Here is a 23,729-nt window from a genome sequence, read left to right on the forward strand (position 1 = left end):
ACAAGTAAAAAACTTAACATTTCAGTGGTTTATCATGTGCATTTCTAGTCTACCTCCAGCTGGGTCAATTCCTGGGTTGTTCTTAGAGCTGCCGAAAAATACACAAAGGAAAGCAGTGGAGGTAGTGCTTGCAATCAGACCTACTTCGTGTTATTATTTTTTTTTTTTTAAAGTATAGTGTGCTCAAGTCTAATTGTTTCTACTCATGTAGGGGGCTGGGCAGGGATGCAAGAGCACCTGGCTCTGGGGGTTCAAACAGACCAGGTTCGGCCACTGGCTGCTGACAAAATCCAGAGGCACAGAGATGAGCGGTGGTGGAACAAGAAAGGAGTTTATTTCAGTGAGGCCAACACCGGGAAGACGGCGGACTAGCGGCTCAGACTGTCTCCAAAGTGCCGAAAATACTTCCAGGCTTATATAAGGAAAATGTGGGACAATGGTGGGTGGGTACATGCACGTGGGCAGTGAAGGTTCACTGGATCCTTGTCTTGGAGTCAATCACACGGGGTCTTGCAGGCTCAGGGCAGTTCTTGTTGCTTGAGGGGATAGTTTCGGTTCCGTCACAGGATGCTTTGCCCGCAGGGTCTCTTGCCTGAGTTAAGAGATAAGCTGGAAAGAACTTAATCAATTAGAAAGTTTGAGGTCATAATGGAGGTAGCTGAAGTTCTCTTTAACTCACTTTTTCTTCACTATCCCTATTTAACTGCTCCATTTCCATGGACCAAACTTCAAAAAAAAAAAATTATTTTCATTTTCATTTTCTTTTTAATGTTTTCTTTTAAAAAGTCAGAGAAACTATGGGGTATTTTAATGTCTCCAATTTTTTTTTCTGCTTTTTGTGCAGGCCCTTGCTATAAGAGATTCTGTTTCCTAACAAATAAAACATGACATGCAATTCCTAAGTCCACATATTCAAATGGGTAAACATTTCTACCTTCCAGTGGTTCCCCAATTAAGTTTTCTCTACCAATATACTAAATATCAAGTCCCTTCAGAGGATACAGTAAATGTATTTCTTTATGAAAGAAATCATTAATAGGACTACTCTCAGCAATCTGGACAACAGTAGTTTGGGAACTCACAAGCAGCTGCTTAAAACAACACCCAACACAGAACACTGCACAGTGGGTATTCAAAAACTGTCTTACTTTAAAAAATATCCCACATTATCAGGTCTTTTTATTCTGGTATTCATGTACTGCAAGACATAAAATCTCTTTCTTTTACACATTAAGAGACCAAGTGAACTTCAAACTTAAAGTCCTACAAATCCCAGGGACCCCTGGCTGGCTGGCTCAGTAGTTACAGCATGTGACTCTTGATCTTGGGTTGTGAGTTGGGAGCTCCACGTTGGGCGTAGAGATTACTTAAAAATAAACAAATAAAATATAATTATAGTTTACCTTTAAAAAATGCTAAGGCCAGAAAACCATGAAGAAAGGCCTTATACAATCCTTCTGATGAAATAAAATGGGAATGGTACTAAACTCCAGACTCTTCCATCTATTACATCAAGCACTGACTGTGTAAGAACCAAGAAGAAAAAAACCTGCTATTAAAGCATTAACATCACACTAGGAACTGAAGAGCAGGAAACTCAAAGTAGGGCTGACCAAGTTTTAAGCTTCCCACAAGAGTCCAAAGCTTCAGGCAATACAGAAGGGTTAATTTAGCTATTTAATGTGAAAAGCTCTTCAGTGTTAAAAACTTCCTAACCAGCGGAAGTGAAGGGCTAGGGTTTATCAGCACACCATCAGCCAAATGTGTGAAGGCCCCAGATCAGAAATAGGCTCTAACACCTGAGGAGCAAAAGACGTTCTCTTCCTTTCAAAAATGCTATTTCTGTCTCCCCTGGCTCAGATTCCCTTCCGAAAAAATTTTTTTAATGTTTATTTGTTCTTGAGAGAGAGAGAGAGAGAGACAGAGTGTGAGTGGGAGAAGGGGCAGAGAGAGAGAATCTGAAGCAGGTTCCAGGCTCCAAGCCATCAGCACAGAGCCTGACGTGGGGCTTGAACCACAAACCATGATACCATGACTTGAGCTAAAGTCAGACGCTTAAGTGACTGAGCCACCCAGGTGCCCATCAGATTCCCTTCTATATGTAAGAGAGCATTTATCACATATTAAAGAAAGCAATTCAATCCATTCACTTCTTGCTCCTTCCAGTTCACACAGGCCAAAGAATATGGTCCAGCAAGAAATAACAAAGGTAGCAACCAGCTGTGAAGCATTAACATGCACCAAAGAAGGAACTGTACATATACTAAGTACTATTAACAACATAAAGAAATCAAAGCACCCAGAGCTTAAGCAAGCTGCCCAAGGTTACTAAACTAATAAGGACAGAGCTAAGGTGCTGAGGTTTGAATGTAAGTCTTCAAATCCTAGTCTTTCCACTTCACATGGCCTTGAGAAATACAAGACATGTTATCATTCATCTTGTCAGATAATATATATGTCACGTGTTTGCCTAGGCACAAAATTATTCTGGAAGAATATATAAGAAACCAGTAACATTGGTTGTCTCTGTCGGGGAGTTGGAGGAGACTTTCCTCACCCCTTCACGGTCCTTCTAGTTGGACTTCGAATCAAATTGACACGAGACAGGGAGAAAATAAAATTTAATAGTGTACATATGGGGAATCCACACAGACAAGAAATCCAAAGACAATGAGGCAACAAGAAGTTTATGTGAGCTAAAGAGAGGGGTAGGTTGGAGGATACAAAGGGGAGGAAAGCCATTACAGGAAGGTGAAAAGCAGTATTTTGAAAAACAAAGGTTGCCTTATTATGCAGGTAAGTTCCTTAGGTAAAGGGGAGCCAGTTTTAATAGCTTTCTTCCAGGTATAGGCTCTCCTTTCCAATGTAAATTTAGGCAGCTGAAGACCTGAAAGAGAGCTTTTCCTGTATCTCCTCAGTTTTGATTATTTTTAACCCAAAATAAAGTTCATGCCAAAGTGGCCCACCTTAGGGCAGCCTGCCAGAGGCCCCTAGGTCTCAGAGGACAACTTAGGTAGCTGAGAGACATGGCAAGAGAAGGAAATATTTACCATGTTCTCTTTCATGTGACTATATTATCTACTAAAAAAATAAAATGTGTTAATTTTATATAGCTTTCAACTAAAATATATAACAGGAATATCTGAACACACTGCTTTAAAAAGTATTTTAAACTATCCCACCAAATGATAAGTTTGTTAATAGTCTTCATATCATGGCAAAAAGGAATGAGTTTAGGGAGCTCTACAAAGAGGGGATTTATAGCTGCTTTTGGAACTCCTAGCTCCTAGCCCTAAACAGGGGGATGTTCCAAGCTCCTGCAGGGATTGTGCCACACTCACTTTCTTCCTGGTGGCATCTGTCAATAGCATGTTTAGTAAGCACAAGCTGGCATCTCTCCTCCAGGCTTAAAAACCTACCTCTCCAGATTAAAGTTATCAGAGGATAAAGAGCTCCCAGAGACAATGGAGGAAATGATTCAACAAGAAAACAAGGAAGTAAACATTTCTAAGTTGTCAGAAGAGAAAATACATGTCAAGAGGTTGAGAAACAGAAGATGGTAAGACAGAAGAGAAAAAAAGAAGAAAACAGAAATCTGGAGAATAAACAGAAGGCTCCTCACCACCAGCAAGAGCAAAATCATTCAGGTTCCCACATGGAGTCCCGGGGCAAGGGTGGGGAACAGTTGGTCACTATGAGAAAAAAACCTGAGGCAGCTTGCCAACTGCTACCCCTTCCAGTTGGTTAATGAAGTGGCAAACCAAACAACCAGAAGAAACCTGAAAAGTATTTCTAGGGAAAAAATAAGAATCTAAAGGACTTGGAGGACCCAGGGGGTGAGAGAGGTCTTAGCCAACAATGTTTATCTTTTTCCAATTGAAAGCTGAGACTTTAGGGGAAAAAAGGAGGAATGTGAATGTCTGTCAATACTGGAGTTGACTTTCCAGATCATACTGGAACATTCTTCCCCTACACCCCAACTTGGTCTACTACTTACCACTCTTTAGGTGTCCATTCTAAATCCTACTTCTTCAAATCATGAGCAACTCTTAAATACAGAGAACTGAGGGTTGCTGGAGGGGTGTTGGGTGGGGGGATGGGCTAAATGGGCAATGGGTATTGAGAAGGATACTTGTTGGGATGAGCACTGGGGTGTTATATGTAAGTGATGAATCACTAAATTCTATTTGTGAAATCGTTATTACACTATGTTAACTAACTAGGATTTAAATTGAAACAATAAAAAATAAATTAAAAAAAGAAACAATATCCATTAAAATACATAAATAAATAAGCACACAGTATTATAAAAGCTTATGTTATTATGTCTGCTCCCATTAGACTATAAGCTTAGGGAGATGCACAACTGCATACTCCCCACCAAGCACAGTGCTTGGCACCATTTTAATGAGTAAATGTATAAAAAAGATTATGGGCTCTCAGTCTGCTAAATGAATGCTGTTCACGGGGAGTAGGAGGAACACGTTTGTCTGAACACTTACTTGCCAATCTGACTATGCGAACTCAAAACTGAAAATAGAGGAAAAGAGAAAAATTCCAGGATAAAACCGGACAAAAAACCAGGAATGCTATGAGAAGAAAAGCGATGGAAGAGGTAACTATTAAGTCACAAAAGAAAATACCTGCGAATTAAGTTGCCAATATCTTAAGACATCTACAATAGAGATATCCAAAATAAATTAAAGTTTATGAATTTTATAATATGAATAAGACATGGTCACTACCAGGGAAAATTGGAGTTGATGGATTTGTGAATGCAGTATGCCAATGACTGGGCAAATCTCATTCAAATCTTAAAAAGGGAAGACCGATGGCAGTATGTCTCAAAATGATAGTCTCCAGTAGAAATCCACAAACCACACTGGAGAATTTCTGAATGAGGATACAAGAGTCAGGGACATGATACAGCTGTTGGAGTACCCTTCAGTCTGCTCAATGATGAAGAATATGGATTGTTTTCTTGACTCAGATTCCAAAACCGGTGTGGTAATAAGAATGTTAGAGATAGGGAACTTCAAGCACCTTGTCATTTGCCGAATAGGTATTTATTTTAAAGGGGGAGAAGGGGTAGAAAATTCTTGCTGACAGTTTCATCCTAAAAGGATGAGAAACTACTATACTGGACTGCATCCAAACCAAGCAGACAGACTAGTTGAAAAAGAGAAAGTAACCATGTAATCTTTGAAAGTGTGACAGCCAACAACTAAAGTGCTGTCAGAAGAAGGCAGTTAAGAGAGCAAGTCCTAGATGTGGCACCAGTAATCCTGGAGTAAAGACCCAGTTCTGCCACAGTATGTGTACCTGAGCCTGGTCAACACTCTTCAGGCCATAGTTTCCTCATCCAAAAAGGGATAATACCTGTCCATCTCATATAATCAAAAAATTGGCTGTGAAGGCATTATGTAAACCTTGCCACAGTGATTTAAATAACATTAGACCTTTAATAAAATTAGCTGTTAACAACAACTAATATTTATTGATACTGACTTCTAACTACCAGATAGTTTTACAAGGACTGTCAAGTCCTCTCAAAGGCCCTAAGGAGGTTGATACTCTTATCCATGTAGCAAGATTAGAAAACTCAGATTTCCAACTGTTAACTTGCCCAAGGTCCCCAAATGAGAAAAGTGGTGAAGGCTGCGTCAGAACACAGGTTTTCTGACTCTGGAGAGCCCACATTTTTTCCCTAAAACTTTAAAGGTTTATTTTTTAGTATTTATTTCGAGAGAGAGGGAGGCAGGGAGGGGGAGAGAGAAAATCCCAAACAGGCTCCATGCTGTCAGTGCAGATGGAGAGCCCACATTTTTATCCATTTGTTATACGCCTCTAAAAATGTAGGTTTCACAAAATTAAAATCTCAAAAACCTAAAATTCTAAAGAGAATACAGATGCTAGTATTTTTTACAGAAACCCTCAAAAGTGACATTCTGGGGGCGCCTGGGTGGCTCCGTTGGTTGAGCGTCTGACTTTGGCTCAGGTCATGATCTTGTGGTCCGAGAGTTCAAGCCTCTCATTGGGCTCTGTGCTGAAAGCTCAGAGCCTGGAGCTTGCTTTGGATTCGGTGTCTCCCTGTCTCTCTGCCCCTCCCTCGCCCACACTTTGTCTCTCTCTCTCTCTCAAAAATAAACATAAAAAAATTTTTTTAAGTATTAACTAGTATGGTTGCACAGCATTCTCTATTGAGTGTAGATGTTCAAATCACATACACATGTATAAAGAAAGTGGAAGAGGGCACAGTCAAAAAGATAATAGAATGGTGGTTCTGACCTAAAGGAAAAGTGCCAGGAAAAGTCACTGCCCAAAAGGCCTGTTAATAAAGCTAAGGCTAACAAAAAGGGCTCTGTGAGAACCATCTAGATCAACTCCTCTTCTTCCATTTCTCTCTTTTTTTTTCAGTGAGGCATTTTCTTTGCACGTACGTATTACATCCCTAAAAAAAGAATCCCAGGATTTCCCCTCCTGTGTGTTTTTGTCTTGCTTCTTCATGGTCCATGATGCCAGCTGAGGCTGTCAGTACAATGAAACCAAACTGGCAAGACGGGAGCAGATTATTCTGCCATTTTTCTAGATCTTTGACTTGTACATCAAACCTGGAGCTTGTTTAACTCCACACTTGTTTAACCTGCCTGTGAGGTTCACAACAATTTTCCCAGCTCTGTGATCATTGATGATTTCAAATTCGCCAATGTAACCATGCTTCATCATCACAGTCAGAAATCGGATGATGACTTTGGAGCAGGGCCTAATAAGAACCTGGTGTTTGGTTTGCCTCTCTTTTCAGCATTGTTAATGCTCTTGAGAGCATCTGCCAGGACATTCATGCACACCATTATGGCAACACGGAAAGATGGCAGAAAAAGAGATCTTCCATTTCTCTATCAACAAATATCATCTTCAACTTGAAGAGGGGAAGAACAAGCCTTGTGGAAAGCAAGAACTGAAGCTCAGAATAGAACCCCTGATTATTCCAAATCAGTTCAAGTCTCCAGACCTGCAAAACCTAACAATCCTGAGAATCCCAGGGGAGCCTGATGAACATCTGCTGCAGAACCTTAAGGATGAGCAAGGTTATCAAAACCTGAGAATGAGCAAACATGGTCCTAATTCCAAAGAGGGGATGTCTACTGAAGGTTACAAAAGTTCCCAGTCTCTGACATCAATCCCCAGTAGACTGTACAATTTATCTTTCTTTTACATGCATACACACCTAGCTTAGCCAATGGGTTTTTTTGTTTGTTTGTTTTTTAAAGGGCACTTTGACCTTTTAGAAAGGGGAGTAATGATTATCAGAAATGATTTACTAAAAACAAGTCTTTCAAGAAAGAATACAACTAGACTGAAAAAGAAAGGAACGGAATATTACAGTGCTACTCAAAATGAAGTCCGCAGCACTGGCCTCACCTAGGAGCTTGTTCAGAAATGCACTCTCAGGCCCCACAACAAACCTGCTGAATCATAATCTGTTTTAACAAGATCCCCAGGTGATTCTTTTTTTTTTTTTTAGTGTCTATTTATTTATTTATTTATTTATTGAGAGAGAGGGGCAGGGGGAGCCATGCGAGCAGGGTAGTGGCAGAGAGAAAGGGAGACCAAGGATCTGATGCGGGCTCTGCAATGACAGCGAACTCACAAACCATGACATCATGACATCATAACCTCAGCTGAAGTCAGACACTTAACTGACTGAGCCACCAGGTGCCCGCCCCCCTCCGCCAGGTGATTCTTATATATGGTAAAGTTTGAAAATCACCAATACATGGAAGAGATTTCTGAACCTCTTGCTGAAATAGCAAGGCATTTGACAAGTGTTTCATGGTATCTTTGTTCACAGTAAGATTTCCTTCTATTAATTTGTTATATTTATTTGCTTGGCAAAATATTAAGCAGTTGACACACTTATTTTTTTTTAATGTTTATTTATTTTTGAGACAGGGAGAGAGAGGGTACAAGCAGGGGAGGGGAAGAGAGAGAAGGAGACAGAAGACCCGAAGCAGGCTCTGTGCTGACAGCAGAGAGCCCAACACGGGGCCCGAACCCATGAACCATGAGATCATGACTGAGCCAAAGTTGGACGCTCAACTGACTGAGCCACCCAGGTGCCTGACACACTTACTTCTCATAATAACCATACAAGGTAGGTATTATTATCTGTAACTTACAGATATTAATACTAGCAAAGATTCAACAGCACTATCTGCCAAGCACTGTTCCAAGGACTTCATATATATTAACTTATTTAATCCTTATAACAACTCTTCATGGTAGGTACTATTTTTACCCACGTTTTACACGTGATGAAACTGAGGCAGAGTGAGTTTTAAGCACCTTGCTCACACTCCAGCAGAAATTTGTGGTATAGCTCTTAACCACTACTTTCTATAGCCAAGTATGCTGCCACAGTGGGGCATATGATAGCCCTGTGGGAAACTAAACAACTATACCCAAAGACAGTCCATTAAATTAAAAAAAAAAAAAAAAAATCAATAGGACTGGGGGGATGAATTTTAAAGGACACAAAAAAATAAAAAGACATTAAAGAATTCCCTGAAATGAGAGAGACAAGTAGACTAATGTTTATTGAGAGCATACAGTATGCTGGGATGGGCCATAATCTAAAGTACTTTGCATTCATTTTTTATTCAACCATTCCAACAGGCCCATTTGTAGGTATTAAGGCATTTTATATATAAGGAAATAGAGGCCCAGACAAGTTAAGGACCTTGCCATGTCACACCACTTGTGATGATACGACCAAGATTCCAAAACCAAATCTGACTCTAAAGGCCATGCTCTTTCCCTTGATTTGCTCTGCATCCATACCTGGCCCGGTCCCACTGTTATAAATGACTTAGATAAGATCACTGGGTCATGCTGACAATGTAAGAGGGCCTTTAGCTAAGAGAATAAATATATTTAAAAAAATTTTTTTAACGTTTATTCATTTTTGAGAGACAGAGACAGAGCGAGAGGGGGGCGGGGCAGAGAGAGAGGGAGACACAGAACCCGAAGCAGGCTCCGGGCTCCGGGCTATCGGCACAAACCCGACGCGGGGCTCAAACTCACGAACCGTGAGATCATGACCTGAGCTGAAGTCGGACACTCAACTGACTGAGCCACCCAGGTGCCCCAGAGAACAAATATATTTAAAACAGAACACAGATCTAAAAGATCAAAACGGGATGGAACAATGGGCAAGAATGGTATTCAAAAGCAAGAGACTTTGGAGTCAGACCGGTTTGAATGCCTGATTTTACTTCACTGTTTAGAATGCAAGCAAATTACTTAATTTGTTTGAGCCTTAATTTCTATTCTATAAAAGAGAAATTACACTTCACAGAATTGTTACAAGAGGAGAGAAAAGGTAATATTGTAAAGTTCTTGGCATATAAGGCTTAACAAAAATGTTCACAAAATGCTCAGTGAACATTAAATCTAACAGAATAAAATTTATACAGGAAAAGTGCAAGAAAATCAATTTTAGAAACACCAGAAGAAATTTAACAGGAACACATAAGAAAAGACTTAGGGATCTTAGTTAACTTGAACCTATGAGTCAATAGTTTGCCAACACTGCCAAAAATTATTGTGATTTTGGAACACATTACAGAAGCACAGTGTCCAAAACAAGTAAGCCCCAAACAAGGAGGCCATCAGACTTTATTTGTAAGACTGTCTTCAGTCCTGAGTGCTAAATTTTAAGGTTACCGGCAAATGAGAATCAATTCAGGAAAAGATCAGAAGAGTGAGAAGCTTTGAAACCACAGTAACTAGTCCCTTCCTGGTTCTATATTTCTTCCTCTTCACACAATAGCAGTTACCTGTCAACTACTTCTGTTCCTCAATAACTAACACATTCCTCCCTTCATCTTTATCTCCCTCTCCCCCTCTCCCTCTCCACACACACACCTCAAATTCAATTTTGCCCATGTCACATGGATCTGAGAGGAGTGACTTGATGACTGCTAGCTCACAACTCTAGGACCTGGCATGTCATACCTGTTGTTAACCTGGCCTTTGCCTGTAGATTAGACCTGCTGCTGCTAGTCTACACCAAATGTAACTAGCCTCTTGCTTTTTTCCTAAGATAAGCCCCACAACTTGTACTCTAGGTAACAGAGTCCTGTGTCTTTATCACATACTCAAGACACTGGAACTCTTCCTAAATGTCCATTACTCCCTGAAAGGGATACAGGTGGCCAGAGCACTTCATTAGGCAATGTCACACCTCACACCTCAGCCATTTCAAACTCATTGAATCAATACTTCCCAGCCTAAGGAGGCTCTCAGATAAACAAACTCAAGGGCAAACCTATTCACGCTCCTAAAATAGTACAAGTAGTACAGTTTACTGTACCTAAGAGGCCATTTGCAAACCTACAAAGAACGAAGCCTGCAAAAGCTGCCTGTAATCTGGCTGTCCTCACTGCAGAGCCCCATTTTCAGTTCCAATTAGAACTGGGCTCAGCTCCCTGGCAGGATTCAGACAGTAAAATCTGGTAACTCCTGGGTCCAGATTATCAGGGCAACTGACATTGCAGTAACACGAGCTTCCCTAAGGAATAGCCCTGTCAAAGTTGGCAGGTTTTCCTGGCTGAATCAGAACAGTCTGTGTCTCCTTTCATTCAGTACTCCCTTGGAAGCCAAGCATGTCTCTAGGGAATGCCATCTGCAGGGGACATCAGGTGTCTCAATGCCCTGTTGTTTTCAACCATGTAGACATTGTGGTTCAATTTCTATTTCTAAAGTAGGTACAGGCTCTGCTCTTTCTTTGGATGAGAGAAACCATGGTAAATGCTAGCGTTTTGAGAACTTTGCCTTACTGTTCCTTTACCAGGGAACAGTAGAGTTCTAGTCTAGAATCAGACAATACCTGGAGCTTTCATCCAGTTCAAACTAGTTCTATACTTACAGTTCTAGAGTCAATTTGTAAATCTAGGCCTTCTCTTCCTGAAGTGAGCCTGAGTATTTAAACCCACTTTTAGATGGTTCCCCTACCAACGCAACACCCTATTCTCTAGATCACCAGTTCTCAAATTTGAGTGTGCGTTTGGAGGCTTGTTAAATATAGATTGTTGAACCTTAAGCCTAGAGTTTCTGATTCAGTAGGTCTGGGGTGGGAGTTGAATATGTGCATTTTTAAAAAGCTCTGAGGGCATGCTCACATAGCTGGTCTGGAGACCACTCTCTGAGAACCACTGCTCCGGATCAATATTTCAAGTCACTCCCACAACTATATTGGGAGTGGGGGTGGGGGAAGAGGAAGATGCTGTACAAATTGGGTCCATTTGCATCATAACATTCAGTGCTTTGTCCCACACAGAAAATTCCTTATTCTCCTACAGAGTAGAGTAGACCTTAACTGGATCTCACATGTGAAACATTCAAGAGCTTAAAAACAGACGACAATTTACATCCTAACAAATTATTAACATAGCTACATTCTGTAACTGAGAAATGGCACTTACATAAGTGATTCTAGGCTCAAGATCAGCAGCCAAACCAGAAGTGGAATTAACACCTATTCTCTTTCCTATGCCTCAACAGCTGCATTATTCACTAACCAAAACATTAAAACCTGTAAAGCAATTAGAATAGTGCTTAACCATTATTTTATGGTGGTAAAATATACACATAATATTTATCTTTTTTCATTTTTTTAATGTGTTTTATTTTTAAGAGCGAGAAAGAGGGAGAGAGAGGGTGCACACACCAGCGGGGGAGGGCAGAGAGACAGACAGAGAGAGACCAAGAATCCTTGACTCAGGCAGGGCTCCATCCTGAAAGCACAAGTCGGGACACTTAGCCAACTGAGCCACCCAGATGCCCCTACATATAATATTCATTATTTTTACCATTCATAAGTATACAAATCAGTGGCATTAAATACATTCACAATGGTGGGTAACCATCACCACTATCTATACCCAAACTTTTTCATCACCCCCAACAAAACTCAGTACCCATTAAACAATAATCCTCTTTCCCATCTTCCCCCGACCCTACTGCTCTACTTTCTCTCTATAAATTTGCCTGTTCTAGTTACCTCATGTAAATGGAATCATATATTTGTCTTTCTGTGTCTGACCTATTTCAATAAGCATAGTGGGTTGTTGGGTTTTTTTTTTTTTTTTAAGATTTCATTCTTAAGTAATTTCTACACCCAACATGGGGCTTGAACTCACAACCCTGAGATCAAGAGTCACTCGCTCCACTGACTAAGCCAGCCAGGTGCCCCAATAAGCAGTATTTTTGAGGTTCATCCACATGGCAACATATATCAAAATTTCATGTCTTTTTAAGGCTGAGTAATATTCCATTGTATGTATATAACACATTTTAACTATCCATCTGTCGACGGACACTCAAGTTGCTTCTACCTTTGGGTTACTGTGACTGATGCTATGACATGGACATACACCTAGAAGTAAAATTGCAGGGTTACATGGTAGTTCTACCTTTAATCTTTTAAGAAACTGTCAAACTGTTTTCCACAGTGGCTTCACCATTTTACACTCCCACCAACAATACCAATACTTGGTATTTTCTGTCTTATTTATTTATTTACTCATTTGATGTTTATTCATTTTTTGAAAGAGAGAGAGAGACAGGTAAGTCAGGGGAGGGGCAGAGAGAGAGGGAGACCCAGAATCCGAAGCGGGCTCTGTGCTGACAACAGCGAACTCAGGAACTCAGGAACTGCTGGGCTGTCAGCACAGAGCCCGATGCAGGGCTCCAACTCAAGAACCTCAAGACCATGACCTGACCCGAAGTTGGACACCTAACTGACTGAGCCACCCAGGCGCCCCTATTTTCTTTCTTTTTAAAAAAAAATTATAGCCAGAGGCACTGGATGGCTCAGCTGAGTAAGCGTCCGACTTGGGCTCAGGTCATGATCTCACAGTTCCTGAGTTCACTGCTGTCAGCCAGTCAGCACAGAGCCCGCTTAGGATTCTCTGTCCCCCTCTCTCTGCCCCTCCCCCATTTGCACTCTCCCCCAAATAAATAAATAAATATTTTTAAAAATTACAGTCATCCTGGGGTGCCTGGGTGGCTCAGTCGGTTAAGTAACTGACCAGCTCAGGTCATGATCTCAGTTTGTGAGTTCGAGCCCCACGTCGGGCTCTGTGCTGACAGCTCAGAGCCTAGAGCCTGCTTCCGATTCTGTGTCTCCCTCTCTCTCTGCCCCTCCTCCGCTCATGCTCTGTCTCTGTCTCTCAAAAATAAATAAATTTAAAAAAAAAAATTTTTTTAAAAATTACAGTCATCCTAATAGGTAATGCTTAGTCACTATTGTTATCACAAGTTTTGACATGGGCTTTTACCAATATTTGTAACACTATAAGGGCAGCACGACAACAATTAGAGGTCCTGACTAGAGTTTCCAAGCATTATCATTCAAAACACAAATTTCCAGTTGCTTCTAATTTTCTCACAAAATCACCTCCAAAGCTAGCATTTGCTTAGTTTGATATCAGCTATGAAAATGATGTTTTGGATGGCTAAAGAAAAAAAAAAAAGATGTACAGTTATGTTTTTGAAAACAAAAGTATACTGGAAATCCTGTATATTTTAATCTTGCTAGCTGTATCACTGTTAAGTCCCTAACCTCACTAGAAATATTTTCTCATCACTTCGGGGGTTTTCCTGGCATGGAAGAGCTACACTGAGTGAAACAAATGGCTTTTCCCAAGTAAAGCTTTTCTGATGCTTGTGTATTATGTTTGAGGCTCCAGGTCTTCCTCTCGGTAACTCTTTTTCTTCCTTTATGAATCTAAGAGAGAAACATGTGAGTATAGAAAGTGGAAAGAAGGAGAAAAAAAATTTTTTTTTGTTTTTAGGAAAAATTTTTCTCAACTTTTACACTTGGCAAGAATTGAGAAATAAACTCTAGTAGTAGCTTAAGTGCAGCCAAAACAAGAGCAAAGCGAAGGTATCATGGAAAAAAACTATTTACTTATTTATATTTTTAGGTTTATTTATTTTGGGAGAGAAGAGCATGAGAGGGGTGGGGGGCGGGGAGAGGGAGAGAATCCTAAATAGGCTCCACGCTCAGCACAGAACCCAACGCGGGGCCCAATATCCCACGACCTTGAGATCATGACCTGAGCTGAAATCAAGAGTCAGCTGCTTAACTGAATGAGCCACCCAGGCGCCAGGGAAAAACAATTTAAAAAGCTACAGTTTCAGGGGCGCCTGGGTGGCTCTGTTGGTTGAGCGTCCGACTTCGGCTCAGGTCATGATCTCATAGTTCGTGGGTTCCAGCCCCACGTCGGGCTCTGTGCTCACAGCTTGGAGCCTGGAGCCTGCTTCAGGTTCTGTGTCTCCCTCTCTCTCTCTGCCCCACCTGCACTCTCTCTGTCTTAAAAATAAATAAAACATTTAAAAAATTAAAGAAAAAAAAAGCTACAGTTTCATCCTAGGCATGTATATTACATATGCTTCCCCATTATGCTGATTATAATACATGAAAGATTAAACTTTATATATAAAAGACTAAAGACTGGCTTCATAAAGGCAATGGGGAGACCTTTTAACATTCTGAGAGGTACAGCCAGAGACCTATATGAACCCCCAAGTTCATTAACCCCATTAAAGCGTATAATTTCTTTCATAAATAAATGTACAATAACCAGCTGGTAACAATGTAGCCACTTCTCTGTAGGAAAACTTGGGAATAGCAGAAACCAGGAATCTTCAACCCCCAAGTGCCGAGAGAGCTATTTCTGGTGTATATGTATATAGGTGTGTCATACATAGAAATATGTCGGTAAAACAGACGAAGTTTACTAGAACGAGCACCGCATTTAATCAGAGTTTGTGTCCCAGTGCTGCCTCCTCGGTAAATTACTGAAAGCCTCTGAGCATCATCCCAATTATCACACAGACAATCATCCTGAGCAAAAGAATACCAGTTTCCTGGGTTGTGTGAGGAATAAATAATTCCAACATGCTTTCACTCATTCCTCAGCAAATGTATTTTGAGCTCTCACAATGTGCACTAAGGATACAGAGATGGAGATCCTGCCCTCACTGGGTATAAGAGGGCCTCTTCCTTGGTGGGTACCCCACAATTCTAGAACTGCTTAGAACTAGAGGGCAACTCCTCAAAGACAGAGAGCCCCTCATCCATGCTGATCAAGAACTTGGTACACAGTAGACAATAATGATTGCTGAATGAACAGATTTTCTGTTTATAATCTGTAAAACCTTCCTCTTGGCAGACATTAACATGAAAAGGAAGATACATAATAATCACCTCACTCACTGGAGGAACAGAAGCTCAGAAACACTTAGAGGGGAAAGCAAAACTGACACCTCCCATTATCATTACATGGCAGGGCTCAGTAATGTTCTCCTTGTCACATAAAATCCCTCCCATCCCTGAAAACCCCTGCAAATGGCTCATTTTATCGATACTCTGTGATGCTATAAAACACAAGAGTTTTTCACTTTTCAGTACATAAAGTTAATCCCAGAAATCAGTATCTGGGGACACATATTTGAATAAATACTAAATGTGTTAACCAAAGACTTATCTTCAACTAAAAAGCAGGAATTTGTATCTCTGTTCCTAAGAACCACAAAATTCCTTCAGATATAAACTAGGGTTCCTCGGGGAGCCTGGGTGGCTCAGTCAGTTGAGCGGATGACTGTTGATTTTGGCTAAGGTCATGACCCCAGGGTCGTGGGATGGAGCCCTGCATCAAGCTAGGTGCTGAGCATGGAGCCTGCTTAAGACTCTCTCTCCCTCCCCCCTCCACCCCTCTCCTCTGCTTGCTTTCTCTAAAAAAAAAAACCAAAACTAAATTACAGAGTTTCTCAACCTTGGGACTATTGCCAGTCTGGGTCTGATAATTCTTGGTTGTGGTGGGCTCTCCTATACATTTATAGATGTTTCACAGCATTCCTAGCCTCTACCCACCAAATGCCAGTAGCACCCTCTAATTGTGACAATCAAATGTGTCTCTAGACATAGACATTTATTTGGGGCCGAGAGGGCTGTTTTGAAATCATCCTGGTTGAGAACCACTGAGATAAACCACGGAATGAGAATGTTTTCACAAATGCTGTTTAAGAAAGATAAGGAAGATGGAGCACCTGGGTGGCTCCGTCAGTTGAGCATCCAACTTTGGCTCTGGTCATGATCTCATGGATTGTGAGTTCGTTCAAGCCCCACGTTAGGCTCGCTGCTGTCAGCTTGTCAGCAGAGCCCACATCAGATCCTCTGTTCCCTTCTCCCTTTGCCCCTCCCTCGCTTACAGTCTCTCTCAAAAAATAAATAAAATATTTTTTTTTTAAAAGAAAGATATAGAAGATAATATAAACTGTTACTCTTCGCACTCCACAAATGAGTCATTTTTAGATCAGATGACCTTTAAAGTTTTATCTGGGAAAAAAAAATAAAAAAGACAATGCTGACCAATGCACCTAAAGGTAATCTATAACCAAGAAAGATGAAATAAATCAGTGAACTAATGAATAGTGCAGAAAGTGATAACAGCATAAAATCAGCTGCAGGTATCCCCACTACCATCTTCTAGATACATTACTCATGCATGGTAACTGTCAGAAGTCAGGCAATCTTGAAATCCTCTATCTCATTGCTACAAAGTTAAATTCTTAATTATTCTTCCTTTACTTACCTGAAAAAAAATTGGTGTTGCAGAAAGAATAAGAATACTATTAGCACAACTATTTACTGAGCATTTTGTAACTGTAAGGGATGTTACTTATTTAAATTAATTAACGTTTCCTAAAAGTTCCTTAAAAAAAGAAAACAAAACAAACTCAAAAATATAAAATAAAACTGGAGCCACAAAGGAAGCTGGGGATTCCTGAAGTTTACCTAAGACTTATTGCCATCATCTCCCAAAAGGCCCAGGTTTCACTTGCAAATAGTTCTGTTTAGAAAAAGGCTAGATTTGCATTAATTTTAAATACTGGGATCTCAGCATTTTTAAAAAAAATTTTTTTAACGTTTACTTATTGTTGAGACAGAGAGAGACAGAGCATTAACGGGGGAGGGTCAGAGAGAGGGAGACACAGAATCCGAAACAGGCTCCAGGCTCTGAGCTGTCAGCACAGAGCCCGACGCGGGGCTCAAACTCACAGACCGCAAGATCATGACCAGAGCCGAAGTCGGCCGCTTAACCGACTGAGCCACCCAGGCGCCCCGGGATCTCAGCATTTTTAAAAAAATTTTTAACGTTTATTATTTGAGAGAGAGAGAGAGAGAGAGAGGGCGAGCATGCGCAAGCAGGGGAGGGGCAGAGAGAGGGAGACACAGAATCCTGTGTCTCGGCCCTGAACCACCAGCAGAGCCCGATGCTGGGCTAGAACCCATGAGATCATGACCTGAGCTGAAGTCAGTTACTTAACCGACTGAGCCACTCAGGCGCCCCTCAGCATTTAATAACATAATCCCACACTTATATAGTGCATGCAGCACTTTTTACAAGATGTTATTGATTTTAATGATAAAAGAAATATATGATCATTGTAGAGAACCTAAGACTATTTTTAAAAATATTAATAATGATGTATATAATTTAATTAATGATATATATAAAAGCAAATACAAACGTAAAGCTTAGCCAGTTCAAGGAATGAACAAGTAATTTACGGATTAATGTCCCTAGACACTTCAGTACTAAAGTCATAGACAGCTCTCTTTAGAATCCGCCCATCAATTCTGAGAATTCTGGTTTCATAAGAATTCCATAAAGCTAGTCATTTCTGTGCCACCTGTGCTGAATAAGACAAGAACTATGCATGTGTGTTTTGGGTGGGTTTGGTATTTCAGAGGAAACCAATACATAAAACAGAAACGGTCTTTCCTAGAGAAAAATGGAATGTTTTTCTTAGAATCAGAAACTAAAGAAAAAGTCACCTGTAACCTGTCTTGTTTTCATCATTTTATAATCTAGATCTAAGAGACAACCAGTCCTTAATAAACAAACCACTCTTCCCATGGGCTCTACGGCATCTCAGTCTCCCACCCCTGCTGCCTATCTCATGCCATTTCAGTTAGTTACTCAAGAGGTCTTTTCAAAGTCAGACATGAAAGTGCTCCTTCCAGCAGGTATAGGCCCTCCAGCACTGAAGAATACAGGAACATCTGCTCCTACTCTGGAGGAAGAGGAATAAAAAACAGGGACTATTCCAGTGGCCAGAAAGAGCAACCAAGGAGCTCTTGTACAGAGGGATGCACAGGTGGCAAATATGATAATGACTGATTTGGAAAAGGAAAATATCCCCAGTTGTGTGAGACATCGAGGTGGGTGGTAGAACAAGCATGAAATGGCTGTAACTGGCACTGTAGGTTTTAGCATATGAACAGAGTTAGGACGATGGCATCTAATTTTTTTTTTAATGTGAATTTTTGAGAGAGAGAGAGAGAGAACATTTAACTTTTACCTCTGTGAAACAGTTCAGCTCCTTTCCAAAGGAAGTGTCTTACTTTTCAATTCATTAATTGAATTGAACCTGACTAAAAGTCAGGTTCCTAGAGAAAACCTCCAGGTTCCTTAACATCCACAAAAGTGAAGTCCAAGGCCATTGATATGCTCAGAAATTTTAACAGAGTACAATTCTCACATCCAGATGAGATTTCACCTGATTGTTAATTACAACATCATTAGTGACTGGCAATAACGAAAATAATGAGAATTCTTCATCTTTCCGCTCTCTGGAAGGCCTCTACTTAATGTTATGAATCATCTGGTTCTTGACGTATGGATACTTCTGGGGGGACAGATGACATTTAGCACAGGACATGTGAGGCTGTGGGAAAAGGGAAGTTCTTGGCCACAAGAACCAGGACAAAAACCCTTGCCCTTGGGAAAAATGCCAAAAATCTCTGAAGTCCACTGCAAGGCAGTTAAATTTTTAGCTTCAGATGATCCCTGTTATAAGAACACAAACCACAGCATAGAATTAGAATAGGTTTTCAAAAACTATTTGATAGAGTTACAAGATAACTATTTTCTGGCATTCATATGAATCCATCCTAAGTGATAATCCCCAGGGTAAATATAAATATTTTTCTCCCTTGGGATTAGTTTAAGCTAACTTGGCTCTAAAATCTTTCACTATTCAAAAACAGAGAATATTATGATAAAGGCTAACTTTACTGAGTGCTTACAATGTAAGCCCTAACTTACTAACTTCACCATAATGCTCTGAACAACATTAACTCTAAAATAGAAATTTTCTTTAGAGGCTTTGAAAATAAATATTAGATTATTTGTTACAGCAACTTTAAAGAAATTCATGAATTATTTTTAATGTGCAAGAAGCACTATACAAGTTATTAAAACCAACTTTGGTCTAAGATGAAAATATGCGTGGTGCCTGGCTGGCTCAGTCAGTGGCACACATGACTCCTGATCTTGGGGTTGTGAGTTTGAGCCCTATGTTGGGGGTAGAGATTATTTAAAACTCAAATCTGTTTTTTTTTTTTAAGTTTATTTATTTTTGACAGAGAGAGAGAGAGAGAGAGAGAGCGCGCGCGCGTGCCAACGTGAGCTAGGGAGGGGCAGAGAGAGAGGGAGACACAGAATCCAAAGCAGACTCCAGGCTCCAAGCTGTCAACACAGAGCCTGATGTGGGGCTCAAACTCACGAACTGTGAGATCATGACCTGGGCCAAATTCAGACGTTTAACCGGCTGAGCCACCCAGCGCCCCACTTAAAAATCAAATCTTAAAAAAAGTAAAACAAGAATTTAAGATACAAAACAGATGAACATAAAGGAAGGGAAGCAAAAATAATATAAAAACAGAGAGAAAGGGGAGCCTGGGTGACTCAGTCAGATAAGTATCTGACTTTGGCTCAGGTCATCGTCTAACGGTTCATGGGTTCAAGCCCTGCGTCGGGCTCTGTGCTGACAGCTCAGAGTCTGGAGCCTGCTTCAGATTCTGTGTCTCCCTCTCTCTCTCTGCCCCTCCCTGAGTCACACTCTGCCTCTCTCTGTCTCCCAATAAATAAACATTAAAAAAAATTAAAACAAAACAAAGGGAGGCATACCTTAAGAGACTCTTAAATACAGAGAACAAACTAAGGGTTGCTGGAGGGGTGTTGAGTGGGGGATGGGCTAAATGGGCAAGGGGTATTAAGGAGGACACCTGTTGGGATGAGCACTGGGTGTTCTATATAAGTGATGATTTCAGGAATTGAATTTAGTGATTCATTATCACAAAAATAAATTAATTAAATAACATAAAATAAAAATATGCATAAATGCATAAGTACTTTAGAAAACTACTCTGTTCTTCTTTTCAAAGTTTATTTTTGAGAGAGAGAGAAAGCGCACATGGGAGGGGGGCAGAGAGAGAGAGAGAGAGAGAGAGAGAGACAGAGACAGAGACAGAGGATCCAAAGCAGACTGCGAGCTGACAGCCCACAGCCCGCTGCGAGGCTCGATGCAAGGCTTGATTCAAGGCTCAAGAACTGTGAGATCATGACCTTAGCAGAAGTCCAACGCTTAACCGACTGAGCCACCCAGGCGCCTTGAAAACTACTCTATTCTTCTATCCTATTAATCACTACTGGGAAATCCATGTAAAATCAAGACCCTTAAAAGCTGTAATTTCTGAATTTGAGTATCCTTAGAATCCTAGGTGAGTCTTTAGTTTACGGTTTGATTACAAAGAGAGATTTCTCACAACTTATGCGCAAACAAATGTAACTCAGGGAGTCCCACTTAAACTTTCTGTAGGTTTTAGATACAGAACAGATGAGTAAGAGACCCCCTTTTTTACCCCCCCCTCAAGAAACCCTTAATTATCTTTCAAGTTAACTATAATTCAAAAATTATCAACTTCAGGTCAAGTTACAAATGTTAGTATATGCTCTGGCAAAGTGAAATTAAGACAATTAGTAACATAATAAAAATGAAGACTAATGCTGATATGTAGAAATTACCCTTCACACTGCCAAACTTATAATTTTGCCAGCCCATGAAGAAAGGCTTTTATATGTACACATTAACATACAAAACACCTAGCTTTTTAAAGTTTGGAGAGATAATATTCTTCATATTTTGTTCCATGAATAGTTATTTCTCCTATACAAAAGCTAAAGAAGATATCAAAAAATTAAATTTTTATTGTGACCACACCTCAAAATGGAGAGTTGTCAACCCTATCTTAGGGAACACATTTTTTCTCAAGAGTACTTTCATCACAATTTCTTGCATAGACTGTGTATGTCTCTGTTGGCAATAGGTCTGAGTAAAGGTCTTCCAAAATTTTTCTTCTGTGCAATTTTTAAACCATATTTTAAGACACATCATCAAAAACCAACTACACATATATCAATACCCAAACCAACAAAATTAACTATTATACATGCATGCAGACATCTTAGTAAGGTAACTAGCTGCTTCATGAGAAGTTATGTAGTATAATACAGGGAACATTTGCAGTGGAGGCAGAATAACCCAGAAGTGGGTGGAAATCATGGCTCCATTGCTTGCTAGCTATATGACCTTGGGCAATTTCCTTCTCTCAGTCTGAGTTTTCTTGTTTGCAAAATGAGGTAATAATTCCAATCGTATGAGGATTAATCGTATGTGAAATGCCCAGCGCGGAGCCTGACTCAAAGCAGAAACTCAGGAAACAGTTACTGTTATTACCCTGTTGCTATTCATGTAAATTTATTAAAGGCAAAGCTCACTTTTTCTTGTAACTCAATTGTAAGCTCTGTTAATTACTGCGAACTGAAAAAATAAAGGCAAGAAACATCAGAGTTACAAATGAGAATTTGATATATCAGTTCAGCACATGCCTAGATAGGAAATGAGACTACAAAGCAATAATGATGACCTTCAGAAGTATACGTAAAAATGAACAATGTCCTTATTTTTACAAGCCCCTCAGAAAGGAGATGATGCTGTCTGTGTTCTATTCATGTACCGAACTACTCTTTGTTCCACAAGTATTTCCAGAATGTCCATACACTAAGTGCCAATCATTATGCTAGGCGATGTGCATATGGCGATGGGCAAAAAGTAGACACAGTTCCAACCCTCATGGAGCTTCCAGTCATGCAATCCCACAAATAGTGTAAAATTGTTAAAAGTGATATAAAGGACAGTACATGGTACTCTAAGAGCCAGTAACACAGATCTAACTTAATTGGGGAGATCAAGGAAGGCCTTCCTGAGGAAGCAAAAGCTGAGGATGAAGAGAGAGTTAACAGTGGCAGGTGTTCCCAGACAGGGGAAAGCAGTCTGTACAAAGACTCTGTACCAGGAGAAAACAGCAAGAATGCAGGACCAAAAGGCCTGTGTGCCTGGAGGAAAGATGAGGTGTGAGAATTAGCTAGGGCTCTAGACCACACTCAGGGCCCATGCATTGTAGATCATACTCAGGAGTTGTTATATCCCAAGAGTAATGAAAAGCCACTGAAGGGTTTTAAATAAATGCTTCTTTTAGGGGCAGGGAGGCAGACTGGAGACACAATGAGATTTTCAATTTGCCTTTGCCTTCTGGAATAAGAGTAAGGAATGCAGATGATCAGGTAGGAAACAAAAGTTCTGTAAGGATACATTTAACAACAGCTTGGGGACTAAGGTGATGGTGATAGTGGAAGAAGTTGATGAATTCGAGAGATATTCAGGAAAATCTGATGATTTGTAGTGTACAGGGCCTGAGGGAAAGCAAAATGTTCAAGAAACTTCTGGGTTTCTGATTCACATGACTATATACAAGAATATACCATTCAGGAGAGATCTGCTCCAGAAACATCTTTAAAGCAGTTAGTTACCTACCCCCCAAAAGGACCTAAATGCATAAATGTATTTCATTTTCGCCTGAACCTGTGTTAACCTAGTGTGATCCTTTACTTATAAGATTCCAAAAGATTGGTATTTCCGAAAAGCAAATTGACCCTCAAAAGGATAAGATGTTTCCAACACTGAAGATATCTGAAAGATTCTGCCACAAGCTTTAAAATGAGTTCTAAAATTGGTTTGAGGGGCACCTGGGTGGCTCGGTTGGTTAAGCATCCGACTTCAGCTCAGGTCATGATCTCAAGGTGTTCCTGAGTTTGAGCCCCAGGTCAGGCTCTGTGCTGACAGCTCAGAGCCTGGAGCCTGCTCTGGATGATTCTGTGTCTCCCTCTCTCTGGCCCTCCCCCCGCCTCACGCTCGCTCGCACGCGCTCTCTCTCTCTCTCAAAAATAAATAAAACATTAAAAATTTTTTGATAAGAAATAAATAAAATTGGTTTCAGCAATGGGGCAGCATTATGAATGAATGTGTCATATCCCATGATCACTACTTAGATAAGACCAACATGAATTTGCAGCTGCTTAACATAATCTAAATAAATCATAACAGTGAAGAGTGCTCTTATGTGATATTACAATTTCATTACAATCACAATAATTGGAACTATGCTACTTTTATGTTTGCTTCAACATTTTGAAATGCTTGTAGAAAACCTGACATTTTGTAGGAAAAGGTATGATTTTAAAAACCCACATACCTTCTTGATCTTAATATAAAAATATTTTACTGTTACCATCCAGTCCTTATTAATGCCCATCACGTTTATTCACTGTAAAAGATTTCCACTAAATACAAAGATTTTACTAAACACTATAAAAGTATATGCAAATACTCTATACAGAGTAAAGCACTGACTTTATCAATACTTGCTTTCCTTGGTTTTAATTTTTTAACTTGCAACCTAATCCCGTTTT

The 23,729-nt window shown here is 40.2% G+C and overlaps 1 protein-coding gene and 1 pseudogene across 3 annotated transcripts in view; both read right to left on the reverse strand.

The window, feature by feature from the left end:
• Positions 1-23,729, reverse strand: part of PTPN9 (protein tyrosine phosphatase non-receptor type 9) — an 82,086-nt gene that overhangs the window by 56,107 nt on the left and 2,250 nt on the right. The window contains exon 2 of one of the 3 annotated variants that reach the window (XM_040493314.1): positions 262-609. The exons of 1 other annotated variant lie outside the window; for it this stretch is intronic. In XM_040493314.1, coding sequence (XP_040349248.1) covers positions 262-453 — 192 coding nt within the window. In that variant the 5' untranslated portion in view covers positions 454-609. Of the gene's footprint in view, positions 1-237; positions 610-23,729 lie in introns of all 3 variants that reach the window. One more of the 3 variants, XM_040493313.1, reaches the window with a different exon arrangement.
• Positions 6,415-6,886, reverse strand: LOC121042017 (40S ribosomal protein S15a-like; annotated as a pseudogene).

The sequence above is a fragment of the Herpailurus yagouaroundi genome, unplaced genomic scaffold (assembly GCF_014898765.1).
Source record: "Herpailurus yagouaroundi ecotype Mexico unplaced genomic scaffold, PumYag 184, whole genome shotgun sequence".
Classification (NCBI taxonomy): Eukaryota; Metazoa; Chordata; class Mammalia; order Carnivora; family Felidae; genus Herpailurus; species Herpailurus yagouaroundi.